Below are 13908 nucleotides of genomic sequence, written 5' to 3' on the forward strand. Positions count from 1 at the left end.
GTCTTCATGCCATTGTGGTCATACCGCCTTGGTCGTTCCATCGACGTCAGTGTTTCTTGATAATTGTATTGTAATCACACTGTCGTCATTTAATGCTAAATATGCCGCCCTTGTGATGCCGTCATCGTCAGGCAATGTCGCCGTGATAGTGCCATCACGGTTACTCCAGCTTCGTCATCCGACCTTCGTCATGGCGGCGTCGACACGCCATCGTGTTCATACAAGTTGCGTGATACAGTCATCGTCCCACCAATGCGATCATACACTCGTCGTTATCCCATGGTTTTCCTGCCACTGCCATGCTATCTCGTTACATCGACGTCATTCAGTCGTCGTCTTGCATTCGTTGTCATACCATCGCCGGAATACCGTCGTGGTCGTTCCGTTGTCATTAGCAGTGGCACGTTACGGTACGGTAGGTACGGTATACGACATCCGACGTTCGTCTTGCCGTCATCAGCATACCTTTGTCGTCATGCCATTATCGTCACGCTGTCGTTTCACCAATACTTCAGTATTCTGTTCCAATTGTCGTCATGCCGTCGTTGTGATACCACCTTCGTCGATCCATCGACGTCATTCCTAGTTCTTCATTCTATCGTAATCATGCTGTCATCATTAAGTCGTGATCATGCTGTCATTCTCACGCCATTGTCTTCAATGCGTCATCGTCCCACAGTCGCTATCATCACCTCCGTTGTAATGCCGTTTTGTTCATGCCATCGTCGTCATTCGCGCTTCTTCATCTGGTTGACGCCATTGTTGTCGTCATCTCATTTTCTTTATGTCGTCGTCTTTACGTTGTCATCATTATGCCATCGTGACAATGTAAAAATCAACATGTCATTGTCGTGATGTCATTGTCGTTATACGCCTTTGCCCATCGGTATAACAGAGAAAGGCGTATTCGTAATTCCATCGTCACTGCGTCGGCGTACTACAGTTGTCGTACTGCCTCCGCGCTCATCAGCGACCTTCGCAAGCGAGTACTATGGCAAAGTGGGACGATATAGGAGTATGTGACTATAGCTGAAGCAACGAAAACTACAGAATGATCACTATACGTGCTAAATAAACGTGAATTCAGGAATAGTCTGTCGTTGCATTGATCGACTGCTATTCGCATTACCATCGACAGTAATTGTGAAATGAACTCGACTGTAATGTTTCCATTGAGTTGTGTTATTGCTTACCCGATGTCTGATCATGATTTGTCAGCTCAATAACAGCACTAAACAATGTGGCAGATCAATTTGGTGTTTGCTCTGCAAATGTACACGTAGTTCCATGCGCGCATGTCCAATGGTGTGTGCTTGTTGAAGAACCCGTTTGCTTTTTAGAGCAACTACTTGTTTTAGAAGAGCGCAACAAGATGTGCAAACAAGCTAGAAAAAAAAACATTCCTCCTTGTTTGCGTATAGCAACTTTTTTTTATCTCCTTGACAAATCTTACATTGCTTGCACAATTAATTAGCAGCATAAGCGCAAGCATGATACTGTAGGCAACAGAAACATTTCTTCGACCCTTTCATTTGAGTATATATTAGTTTGCACATGTATCGTTTTCTTCGCGAAATACTCTCACCTTATTGCTCCGACAAGCTTTCCCTTCTTGCAGTCCAAGTTGTACACAAACTCTGTTCTTGGTCCCGCCTCTGCTCCGTCCCTGATGACTGACCACTGGTCAATACCATCAATTTCTTTCAAAGCACTGTTACCCAATGCACCAGCCACACTGAGAAGCGTCGGAAACCAGTCGACGACGTGCACAATACTGTAAAGAGATGGAAACGTAATGATATACCATTGGCCAGCATGAAGCATTCCTATATACGTGCGAAGTGTGCGCGCATGAAACAATAAGTGCAATTTTTTATTATTGAACTTAACGTTCTTCAGAATAGTCCTGAAGCCAGGGCTGTTCATTTTTCATTATTTTTTGGCTGACGTCTTTCGACGTCACTGGGCTGTCTACCGTATATCGTCACGTAATTCAAGTTGACTGCAACGTTATAATTTTTTTTCAAGTAACATGGCGAAACTTCTTTCAGGAGGAAACATTACAGCTATTTGCACAGTGCGGCAGGGATAATGTTTAGCAGTTTAATGTTTAGAGGTGGAATTATCAAAGCTTAAAGGAGATAGCGAATCAATTTTGTATTTTAAAAAAGTGCTGGTGGTTGCTTTAGATTATGCTTCCGGAGGACTCTCAAACAAGTTACCTGCTACAGGCAAAAGAAGATAACATCCGTAAGCAGGTATATATTCAGCCAAATTGCAAAGGAGGGTATCAGTAGCTGGTGAATAGCGCACAATTACGTTGCAGTATCAGTCGCCGGATCTTGTCCACATTCAAGAAAACCACCGTAGCGTTGGGTTGCGCTTAAACTCTACAATGAACATTCTCTGTCCCATGCATTGGCTTAGACGCATTCACCGCTTTACTGACTTATTACTCTCTCGTACACCACACTGGCTGTCGGCAGTCTTGAAGTAATGTTGCTTTTAATGCTCACGCTTACTGGATGTTCTATTGGGCAATGGAAACGAGGCAAAGCTAAAGTAGTTCTCAGTGTGGTGAATCATTGATAGCTGTCTCAACATTTTCGTCAAAGAAAAATCTGCTTAAAATATTATAACCTTGTTTATGCTTAACGGAATTCATAAAAATCACCCGATGCAGCAGCACAATTTCCTTTTCGAGCTGTATTTCCATGAGTCGGACATTATTTACACGAGAATATTTCACTGGTTATCGAGTACCGCTAAATTACCTTTAAATTGATTATTTACAGTCTACAATTATAACAAATAACGCATGGTAGCCGGGGACATCGAAAGTCATAAATCTAAATGAATTATGAGAATTCTGAATCCAACATCAGCGTCGACATATGCGTTCCCAAAGTTTGCGACGAAATGCGTTGGTGTTACGGTAATTTTTGATCTCCAGTGCTTAAACAGGCGTTTTGTTCAAAAAGTAAGTGAAACATCAGTGCATTTTTACTGACAGTTCGACAGCGCTAATCTAAAAACGGGTGCTCGTTTCAATATTCGTTCCCAGTGAATGAGCCCTGCAAAATCATAGATTCACTTCATATATTGCAATAAATTAGCAAAGTATAATTTCTTAATAAGTTGATTAGTAATTTTTCTTATTAGAATGCTTCCCTCCGTCTCTTTGAGTGAGGCTGCTCAAGGAGTATCCTTGTGCTATATTCCACAGGGCGAAAGAAAACAATCTGCATGTAATGAACCTGTTTGTGACATAAATGGAGTTCTGAAATTTCAAATCGTCACCAAAACGCGCGAAAAGCAGCAGGTTTATTTCGCATTGCTAGCATGCAGTGCGTAGATAGTGTTGCGGGGAAGATATATAGTAGAAAATTTCTAACCTATAAACAAATTTTTAACATAAAAAGCCCCCTAATACGCAATACACTGCCGATGTACTGCTTGCTTTGATGTTATCCAACATGACCATTAGTGTTATCAGCTTTTTAGAGTGAATTTACATTTCTGATCACCCATTTTTTCGAAGATTTCCCAACTTAATACACAGCTTGGAGTGGTACAGTATTCTATGAATATTCCAGTATGTTTGAAATAGTTAGCAAGCGCCACTAAGTGAGGTGTCTTTCATGTGGACTTTCACAATTGTCTGTACGTATACAATAGCAGGCCTGTTATAAGACGAGACACATGAGCGCTAATTTGCAACTGAACATACACTGCGATATGTCGAGCAGACAGGCTAAGAGAACGCGCCGCTTCCTTGACCACAAATTGTGGAACATGTTTCTCGTGTTTTAAGCAGCGCAAAAGAAAGACGACAAAAATAAATATTGAAGGTGGCCGAAATACAAAACCTAGGCTGAGGGAAATGTTACTTGAGGGATTGTCCGCGCACCTTCCATAGTTCTGATGGTAGATAGGCGGTAGACGGCAGATACGGGTACTCTACGGGCTGACTTAGCTTTGACATTCCGTCTCCAATCTGTAGGATGTTATTGCTAGAAAAAAAGGCTCACATTAAAATTATTGAATCTCCTGTCATTCATCCTTCGCTCAACCTGTGTAGCAGAAGTTAATCTGCTGATATCACTGAAATTGTAACCTCTACTGTGTTACATTGATAGAAAGGAAATCTGTGCACAAAGGCTTGACGTACCCGCGCACGACGATTTGACAAATCGAGTCTTTCGCAGTGGAAGTTCCGTTGCAAATTACCGTGCATGCGGTCTCCTCTTTCTCTCCGCCTTGGCTATTGCGCTGTTTTATCCTTGACATTTGTTTAGATCGTAACCACTTATAACCCTCTTTCTCTTTCCATGCCTTTATCGCGACACAATTTAGCAAACAATAGGAGTGAACCTGCGACACCTCGCTAGGTCTACCTCACTATCATTTGATAAACAGAGATATATTTTCCTCTCTCTATTACTGCGCGGCTGAACAGTGGTCGCCCGCACATTAAATACATTGAAAGGTATATAATACGTCTGCAACGTGTTGAAAACAAGCGAAGAAGCAGGAGTATTTTCTCTAGCGGTTGAATATTCAGAAGGCGCTAACAATAAAATGGGCACAAAGTCTTCTAATGCAGTTAAAAATTCATTTATTTTAAACGCATAGTCATTTGGAGTCAGTCCATTTAAGATTTCAGTGTCATGTCGCTTGGTCTGACACTTATTAGACACCTCTTCCACAGCTCCTAGCTTACCCTTTTTATTTATTTTTAGTAATAATTCCTCAAAGGTCCCTTGTAGGGGACTATACATCGTTAGCAAATAATGACAGAAGTGTTGTGCATCGGGTACGACTTGAACAGCTCGCATCATTTCTATCCCACTTGAAGTGGGTGCTGTTGGTGATGAGCGCAGTATTGCTAGAAAGGTCATTTCAGTGGTGTGGAGTATGTACAAAAAAAGAATTGCCGAAATGTTAATGTGGGTACGCATTTTTCAACCTATAGGTTTGTATATATATATATATATATATATATATATATATATATATATATATACGTCCTATGAACTGTTTCTGCGGAAAGATGCTCACTGCTACAAGTGACACATTATTTTTAACATGTTCTCTATGCCCCTGCTCTGTTTCTTTCTTTGAGATCACGTTAAACTTCAAGTGCCACCCCTCCACCTCTCCACAACTAAAGCCCCAGCCCGCTTTTGCAAATACAATGCTTGCTTTTCAACATTTCAGCCTTCATTAACCAGCCCTCAGCTCATTCTGCTCAATATTCAAGTCCTTCTTCGTTGGGGACGAGGATCAACGTAAACCCTACCAATTAAATAAGCTTATATCCTGCTGGAGACATATAGGCTTGATGAAACAGCGGCTCCGGACAGAACTTATCAGTCTCGCTTGTTCCACAATAATTGTTCATGTATCCGTAATCCTGTGACCCCTTCCGCCCTTTACAAAGAATGGTATAGTCTGACAGCACAAATCACTCCGCATGTATGAATGAGACAGGAGTCTGGAGCTTTAATGACGAACAATTTAAGCTACCTGTGATGTAGTGTGCCGCTTCCCATTCAATACCACATGCCGCGAGAATTCTCATTTTTCCTATATTTTGATGTGCCAGTTTATAGTCAAGGTACGCAGTCAGTAGATACCCGCGTTGAATTGATGCCCATTTCGGTAAGCACTTAAGTTGAACCCGAATATGAAGACACCGTATCAAACAAACTATCGTATTTGTCGAACAGCAGAAATATATAGACCAATTCTCATTAAAAATTACGGAGGATGCTTAGAAGTTTCTAAGAATGTGAAGGCGAAAGCCTAGTGGGACCGACAGCGATGTGGAATGAAGCTCTGACCTCACGCGGCAACGTATACAAAGCGCGCTAGCACGCTGCGAGTGTGCTACCGCTGTTTCCAGAACGTTCCATGGGTGCCGCCACTAGCATTTCCCTCCACCTCCGCAGCACCGCCACCCCGCTCGCCCTCAACGCCCCTACTGTTCTGCTGCTGACATCTCCATCTTCCACCCCAGCGCCGCCGTTGCCATTGCTGTCAATGCCCTCCCGCGCTATCACTGACATTTTCCTCCTCCTCTCCAGCGTCTATGTTGCCCTTCCCCTCTGGCGTTGAGCGCGAGGGGCAGTAGAGGGAGAGATTGTGGTTGTTAAGAGGAAGAGAAAGTTGGTCTGATTAACGGCGTCGGAACCAGCTGTGAAAGGAGACGAGCGCGCGAGCAGTGGCACGAGCGCGCGGCAAGCGCGAGGCGAGCTCACTCACTGTTTCTGCACCTCAAAGTGACCTTAAAACATAGATACTTAAGGCTTGCGCCTGAAAAAATCTCCCTTATAACAAAATTCATATTATATATATCGACCTAATTGCGTCTGATCGATGCATGCAGGCGTCAGCGATGTATTTGGAAGGGCTTTCTGTAGTGATTGTTCTGCGCCGGTGCTGTGATGAAATAGCTCGGGAAGTCAACTGCAATAGGCATACAAAATCTCATGCATCGGGACCAGCATTATCAGCGGCGCTCAGGAACAGTTCAAGGCAGAGGAAAATAATTTCCCTGTAGTTATGTTTTCAAAGCGTAGTTTTCTTTTATATGATTCCTCCCTTGCTTATTTTTCTCTACTTGATCAAGATAACAAATTGAAATTTATTGAAGGCATCTGAAAGTTTTGTTCACGTTCATTAGAGGCAAGTTGCGGTATATCAAATTACCTGAGATAATCAACTATTTTAGGTCGTAAGCCAATTTGGCATCACCGAGTTAGGCGATATATTTGTTTATTTTTTACAGACAGACTTCCTTAACAACCGTTCCGGCATTACAGTAAGGAGGGAGGGGGTAGTATATAAAAAACCAACCTAGTTTGAATTCATAGCTTGAAAGTTAACTGCAGGAAAATCTAAATATGGAATACAATGTCTAATCGCGTTATCTATACAGGATCAATACAACATATAAATGAAATATCATTTGGCACAACCAATACAAAATCAAATTACACATGCGATAGACCGTCATAAGTTAAAATGATGAAAGAAAGACTATTTTCAGTTATATTTACTACCTATTGCGGGAGTCCTTTCCTTCACTAATTGTTCTTTTTTAAATGGAGTTGCAAAATTAACTTGTAGCTATTGTATATGCGTAGCTCAAAGTTTACGTCTACATTTTCAGCATTTCTGAAAAAAAAAGTTAAAAAACGGTGTCTCCAGCTTTTCAAACTTTTGTGAAAGTAATTCAGTGCATTTCTATCTTTCTTCCAGAAGCAGCAAAAGCGACGAACGTGAGTACGTTGACTTTTACCAAGTTTTCTACATACTGACAACATCTATAGCATCCTTTCAATATATATATACATACCTTGAACTTTTATAGCCGCTTCTCTTGAGCAGAGGCCCCGCAACGAATGCCGGCACTCTTGTTCCTCCTTCGTAGAGCGTGTTCTTGTTACCACGTAGAGGCCAGTTGTTACCACCGTAGAGCACTTGGCCGCCGTTCTATAAAGGATAATAAAATTATTGTTTGTGTAAGTTCGATCCTAAATCATGCGGACAAAGTACTTTGACACACTGCCTGAAAACAAACGCATCTAAAGTGCCCTGTCTCTGGATGTTCACCAATATTTTGTATCTTTAGCGTGCACGTCTTGGCTTCAGAGAACTTACCGAGCATGACCTGAGATGAACAAACAAAGCGATTTGCGAAGCATGGCTGAATTGCAGTCAAAGCACCCAGTATAGCAAACAAATAAAATGCCTACTTTGCTGGCACTGGCGTTAAAAGTGCCGATTATGTTACCCAATACGAGCGAAATTTTTTGGCTTATTCTACATGAATTGTTGATGGCCCTGTGCAGCTTAGGTGTCCTAGGTGACATCACCATCTTTGAACAAAAAGTAAATGGTTGGAACATTCACTTAAAGTAAAAACATTGCCGTTAAGGGCGATCACTTATTATTAGTAATAGAAGTAGTTCACATGTTGTCAATCTTGGGGCAAATTCTAATCCTGTAGATTGTCCACGAAGTCCGAGTGGCGTCCCCAGTGTCACTGTCGTCCACAGTGTTTCCCCATATATCTTCAAGTGTTTGCGGAGTCTGTGCTAAACGTCGTCTAAATACCTCAGATTTGGCACCGCGAAGTTCTTCGAATGGTTGAGCCAGGTATTTTACTTTGGTGTTTGATTCACAAGGCATGAGTAGTTGCGCAGCCTTAAACACAAATCCTTCAGCTGAAAGCTGCAGCTTGTCATGAAGAGATGCCGCATATTAGGAGTACCTACGAAATTTGTACATTTACCCAAAGGCTTAGCTAGGGGCCTCTAATTGGTAATGGACCTGATCCGAACTGGCACCACACTAAGGATGTGCTTGCAATATGGCTTATCCCCATACCAAGGCCTATCCAAGGATAAATGGCTGACGTCGACATAACATCAACAACAGCACCAGTCGAGCGGGCATTCACTGTTGGCGTCAGCCAATAGTGCTTGCCCACCCGAATGCAGTTATCGTCAGAACTGCTCGCGTCATGACATGCACGGATGACACCATCTTCAATGAGGCTGAATCGGCCTGTAACAGTCCTTATGGCACTGTATTGGTTCTTTTACGGGACTGCATTACGTCAACTACCATGGGATTGTGTTGGCCTGCAAGGCAACAGAGTCAGACACTTGCACCATCATGTCGTTTATTTACACGACAGAATATCCTTAAGCAGCAGTACATGTGCGAAAAATGACGATCGTCTCCTTCAGGGATGTAATGCGTTCGGTTGACCTGAACTGTGAGATTTTATTTGTGTTTGTGTGTGTTTATACCTGTGATTTCTTCTTTCTATTTTCTTTATAAGCTGAAGTCAGAATGTCGTCATTCTTTCTACTGAATAGAATTAATAAAAAAGTGTTCCTATTTGGATGTAAGCCAAAAGGACACGCAAGATGCAACACAAACTAACGATATGCTAGTGATTCGGAATATAAAAACGTGACATCAGCTGGTTGTAAATCATAAGCACACTCAAAAGCGGATTCTAAAATGTGACGAGTAGTGATGCAAAGTCAAAATTGCTGCATCAGATCCGCGTGTCATCAGTGAGCCCAAGGTGCTTAATAATGACTAGTTTGACGTCTGTTAAAAAAAGGCTAGAGTGCACTCCAAAAATAACGTCCGAATATATTTCGACCTTTGTTTAAAAAAAACATTGTACCAGTGCGGAAATCACTAACGCTAAGAACAATGTGTAATATTCAGAATTTATCAAAGAATTCAAAATTCGTACCGTCGCACTGTCCTAAAAATTACCATGCTTAGAACGCGAAATAACATTGCGAGTCATCGGTACATTTTCTCTGGCTGCAAAATATCACTTTCAATTCAACAAGAGCAACGGTAGATAGGAAGCAGTGTTTACTCGTGTGTAAATATTCATTGCTTCCGTTTAGTGTGCTCCTAATATTTCATTAAGGAACCATGCCTGCGACGTGACGTGCCACACAGCCGCAGGCCATCTCTAAGTAACTGAAGATGTCTGCTCCGTCATAAAAAGCTATCTATGAGTGAAATTTAATTACTTGTCATGGGCTGTTACGTTAGGTTGCCTAGAAAATTTACATATTGTCAATGCTTTGAGGTGAGGCCGAAGACGGTATTCATCATATAGAGGGTGTCCCAGTTATCATGCAAGAAGCTTTAAAGAGAAAGTTACATTATTCCACCAGAATAAGAGCAACATAACGCTTTTGGAAGTGCAGTTGTGAAATCTGCATTAGTATATTAGTGCCTGTCATTCTAATCGTTAATTAAAACTAAATATCTAACCTTTAAGCTGTTGTTCTGATTGTCAAGTTGCCCGGTGGAGAGTTCTAGAGAAACGTACGTAATACACAACAAACTGAGTTGTTTCCAGCAAGGTACACATCGCATGTTTATTTTCCTTGCAAGACAGCAGCTCCGGGCCACATGAATACAATGTCATTATGCACTTGCGCGCACAGAATAGCAGCGCTATTTGCACTCTGAGGTTTTGAGCAAGCTCATCATCTTACAAAGAAGAGATATAGTTACAAGCTTTAATGACATGCCGGAAATCTACCTGTATGCCTGGCTAACACCTTCTCTGGCTAGGTGAGTGAGGCCAGTGCACTTCCTTTATATTGATACGCAATATTTGCCTGGAAGTTTTCGCTCGCCGCCGAAAGAACACGCATGCTGTTATTGTCACCGTTCAGCCAATCATGAGATGAAAAGCTGGCTTTCCCATTGAGGCTATTTGATGGTGCTACTATTTCGGGTGCAAGGGTGCGTTGTCACATGGTATTGTTTCATGATCTACGGGCTTCCTTTTTTCTCTGGAATGAAATAAATGCGCATTGTTTGCCTTCCCGAAAACGTCTAAATTGGTCAGTTATTATATATATTGGGATCTAATTGCCATCTTGTCAATAAGAAGAAAACTAAAAAGTGACATCTCATACATTTCATTTTGCCTAATAAATGCGTGTGCTCACAAACATTACTGGGGGTATTTCAAGTAGACTCCGTAAAACAAGCACTCTCTCTTATCCGCTTAGAATCATCCGTCTTTTTCGAATCTTTGTGCATGATAGCATGGACGTCCCTTTCAGACAGAGGTGGGAACGGTCAATTTACTCATTACATGACTTATGTAGAGTGTTTGCATAGCTGCGAGGACATCAGCATGCTCAGTTCTCATTGGCCTAATAACATTAATCTGAAAGGTAGGGCTGCTTACAAAGATATAAACGTCCTGTTTTAACCTTACGAGCAAGTGAATGGCAAAGTGAGAAAGTTGATGCTCCAATCAGAAAAATATATATGCATTACAGGGATGGTCTCTTACATCAGCTCACGAAGACGAGAAGGGAGTTCCTCCACATTTTCACTTCCTTCAGCTTTTTAACGATGAGTCCCACGGCATGGTCCATGACCGCCAACATTTCTAGAATATCGCAGAAATCGAGATATATGTAACGGTTATTGGAAGACTGAAGCAACATTTGAAACAGAAATCTGCACGAAAAAAAAAGGTCACCAGTTTCAAATTGGTGTTGAAAGCATGAGTGTATTCGTACTCACTAACGCACCACATATCTTCACTCGCTTCTTGTTTGCGTGGCTTGAGCACATTGTCCGGTAATCACTTGGCGCCTGCAATGGAGCGTGCACAGCCTGGAAGGCCACGTAGAGAAACATGGAACCGTTTCGTTTCAAGTTCTCTTCGATCGTTTCGAGAACGTGGTTTGCTATCAGCGTCTGGAAGGAAACGTCATAGTCAGCTAGGGTGTCAAATAGCAAGGCATTGCTATTGTTGATATAAAACATACTTTCCCTCCTATATTGTTTATTGCCAAAATTTGTAAATCTCCATAGAAACTTTCGCTTACATCTTTTGGATTCAGTGTAAGGTGTTTGGTTATCTCGTTTTTTTATATAACTCCTGGTTGTGTATATACGCTTTCATGTACTTGGTGGACATCATTGTTGACCTCTTCCTCCCTTCGGTGTCCACGCTTTTGAGGTCTGCGTAGATTACTGCCAAAATTATGTACGTATGGCGTTTCTATTCAGCTTTCAGTGACGCTCGTTGACAACGAATCAGCCAGTTGTAACCCCCACAAAGAGGCTCTTGCTGTCACTGCAATCACTTTAGCCAATTTGCGTGTAATTGACACTAGAACATTTATCACGGTGTACGACACATTTGGTGACGCAAGCGTACATGAACTGAAATTGGCATCAAGTTTTCGCCCGAATTAGCTGTAGTAATTCAAAGGGACATAAATTTGCAACTTTCTACAAGCTTGGTGCCATTTCACGCGTATATATCTAATTCAATGCTCAGGAATATTACATAACGGTAATAAAAAAGTTCAAAACATTATTCCACGATCCTGTAAATAAGATAGGCGTTGTTTTTAAGCTTGCACATTTTAATTTAGTCTGATGAAACACGCCCCTACAGCGCCAGTGTTAGACGCATACTCCGTTACAACTTTCAAGCGTTTAGCGCTTCGAATGTGACAATTGAAAAACAAACTTGATGCCCTGCGCTCGCGACATACAGTAAATGGAGGAATTTGTAAGAGTAGTTTCCAAGACATTGTGAGCATTCAGTGACGGTTCGAGGAACTCACGGCATCAGGCAACATCGCGCGATCAGCGTTCACGTTTTGCGGAAGCAAACAGGTGCAATAAAGAAACAGTGCAACAACACAATTGTGTCTGTTTGTGCTATATTCACCATGTCCACACAGCTGTACTTATGATACGCACACATCTACCTAAGGTGCTGCGAATTGCTGATGGTCTCTCCCTATCACTGCTGCCTTGCTGCTCTCAGTGTAGCTTGAGGTACTCACCGTGGAGTAGATGCCCTTAGCCGAGTAGTCTACGTTGTCGCAGTCCCGGTAGTCGTATCCATAAGCCTGTGGGCTAGTCTTGCCTCCTGACACCGTGTGGTTGAAATAATCCTGTGCACCAACGTAGAAACCTCGGAAAGTGTCGAAGCCACGACGAGTTGGCGTCAGTGACCAGTCACAATAACCCAAGTGCCACCTGTATCACACGTGGGTATCAATAATCTTAATAAAATTACCATCGACCAAGTGCGTGATTCTGTGGAGCAATAAGTAGGCATGAACTACTGCATCCCCTGACTTCATAAATGACATGCAATGTTTTAACCTAACGTCTTATGTCTCTCAGTTTTTGCAACATAAAACACTATCATTTTTCAACAGTTAAAGGAACACTAAGAGGTCACTGCGAATATCTTTACGCTGATGAAATATTGGTTTAGGGTTCCATATGCCTTTATTTGACGGTAAGATATCATCACTAACCGAGAAACTAAAACACAAGCTTTCCCTTGCTGAATGGCATGGCATAACTGCTTGGCGAAATAGTAAGCATGACATTGTTATAATCAATACCTTTTCGCGCGTGGATTACAGTTCACGAACAAGGCGTCAAAACTGGGTATACGTAGTCGTGTGTTATTTTAAACTGTGATTTAGTCTCTGTGGATTTGCAAAACTGCGTATAAAAGTTCAGCACATGCTGTCGAAATCTATGACATTATGGTGCACTAGGGCGTTAATTCCGCCGTGGCGCTGACACCCGTGTTCCATTCCTGCTTATTTTATGAATTACCGAACCAACCCTAAATCAAAAAAAGATGGCTGACTAATGGAGTAGCACACGAGGAATAAGGATTATAAACAGGGATAAGGTGCCTCAGAAAGGCTGGCCAACGTTTCGATAGGAGGACCTATCTTCGTCAAAGGCGGCCTCGTCATCCTTGGCGGGCTAGTTTTAAAGGGTTAGTGGAGTTACGTCACGTCGATGTCCGCTGTGGCTGGCTGTAAAGGGAGAGACTGAAAAGAAAATGAGCGCCGGCGCTTGACTGGCTAGGCGCGGTTTAGACGAGGGGACAAGAGCGGGAGAGCGAGAAAGTGGCAAAAAAATTATATATATAAAAAAACACCGTCAGAGGGGGTTGGGGGAGCGAGAGGCGAGTGAGCGTTCGGAGGAGTCGTGGATCGGCGTGTGTTTGGGGTCCCTGAAGAGCCGGTCAGTGTGCAGGTCACAATACGAGTTGAAAGCATGACTTGAGTAGCGTAGCATCAAGGCATCGGGTAATTTTGTCAGGGAGCAGCTTGGTCCGTCAAGGGACGTTAGCCTCACTAGTTCGCCCTAGGCGTCGTCGCGGCGGTATACAGAATTGGCGAGACCTTGTGTGGTCAAGGTGCCGAAAAAGGTATCCTGGCGTCTGGGATTTTGGACTGTCTCGGTGTGGATCTAGTGTGGAGAAAAAAAAACAAAAAAAAGAAAAAAAAAGAAAGCGCGCGTTTGAGAAAAAAAAACGGCGCAGGAGGGTGA

At 42.4% G+C, this 13908-nt stretch overlaps 1 protein-coding gene across 1 annotated transcript in view; it reads right to left on the reverse strand.

The window, feature by feature from the left end:
• Positions 1-1581: 1581 nt before the first annotated feature.
• LOC125947165 (arylsulfatase I-like) overlaps positions 1582-13908 on the reverse strand; it is a 30656-nt gene continuing 18329 nt past the window's right edge. The window contains exons 6-11 of the mRNA XM_049671550.1: positions 12387-12582; positions 11112-11280; positions 10878-10966; positions 9527-9535; positions 7364-7500; positions 1582-1774 (exon numbers count right to left, since the gene is read on the reverse strand). Of these exons, the coding sequence (XP_049527507.1) occupies positions 1582-1774; positions 7364-7500; positions 9527-9535; positions 10878-10966; positions 11112-11280; positions 12387-12582 (793 nt within the window). The remainder of the gene's footprint in view (positions 1775-7363; positions 7501-9526; positions 9536-10877; positions 10967-11111; positions 11281-12386; positions 12583-13908) is intronic.

The sequence above is a fragment of the Dermacentor silvarum genome, chromosome 7 (genome assembly GCF_013339745.2).
Source record: "Dermacentor silvarum isolate Dsil-2018 chromosome 7, BIME_Dsil_1.4, whole genome shotgun sequence".
Classification (NCBI taxonomy): Eukaryota; Metazoa; Arthropoda; class Arachnida; order Ixodida; family Ixodidae; genus Dermacentor; species Dermacentor silvarum.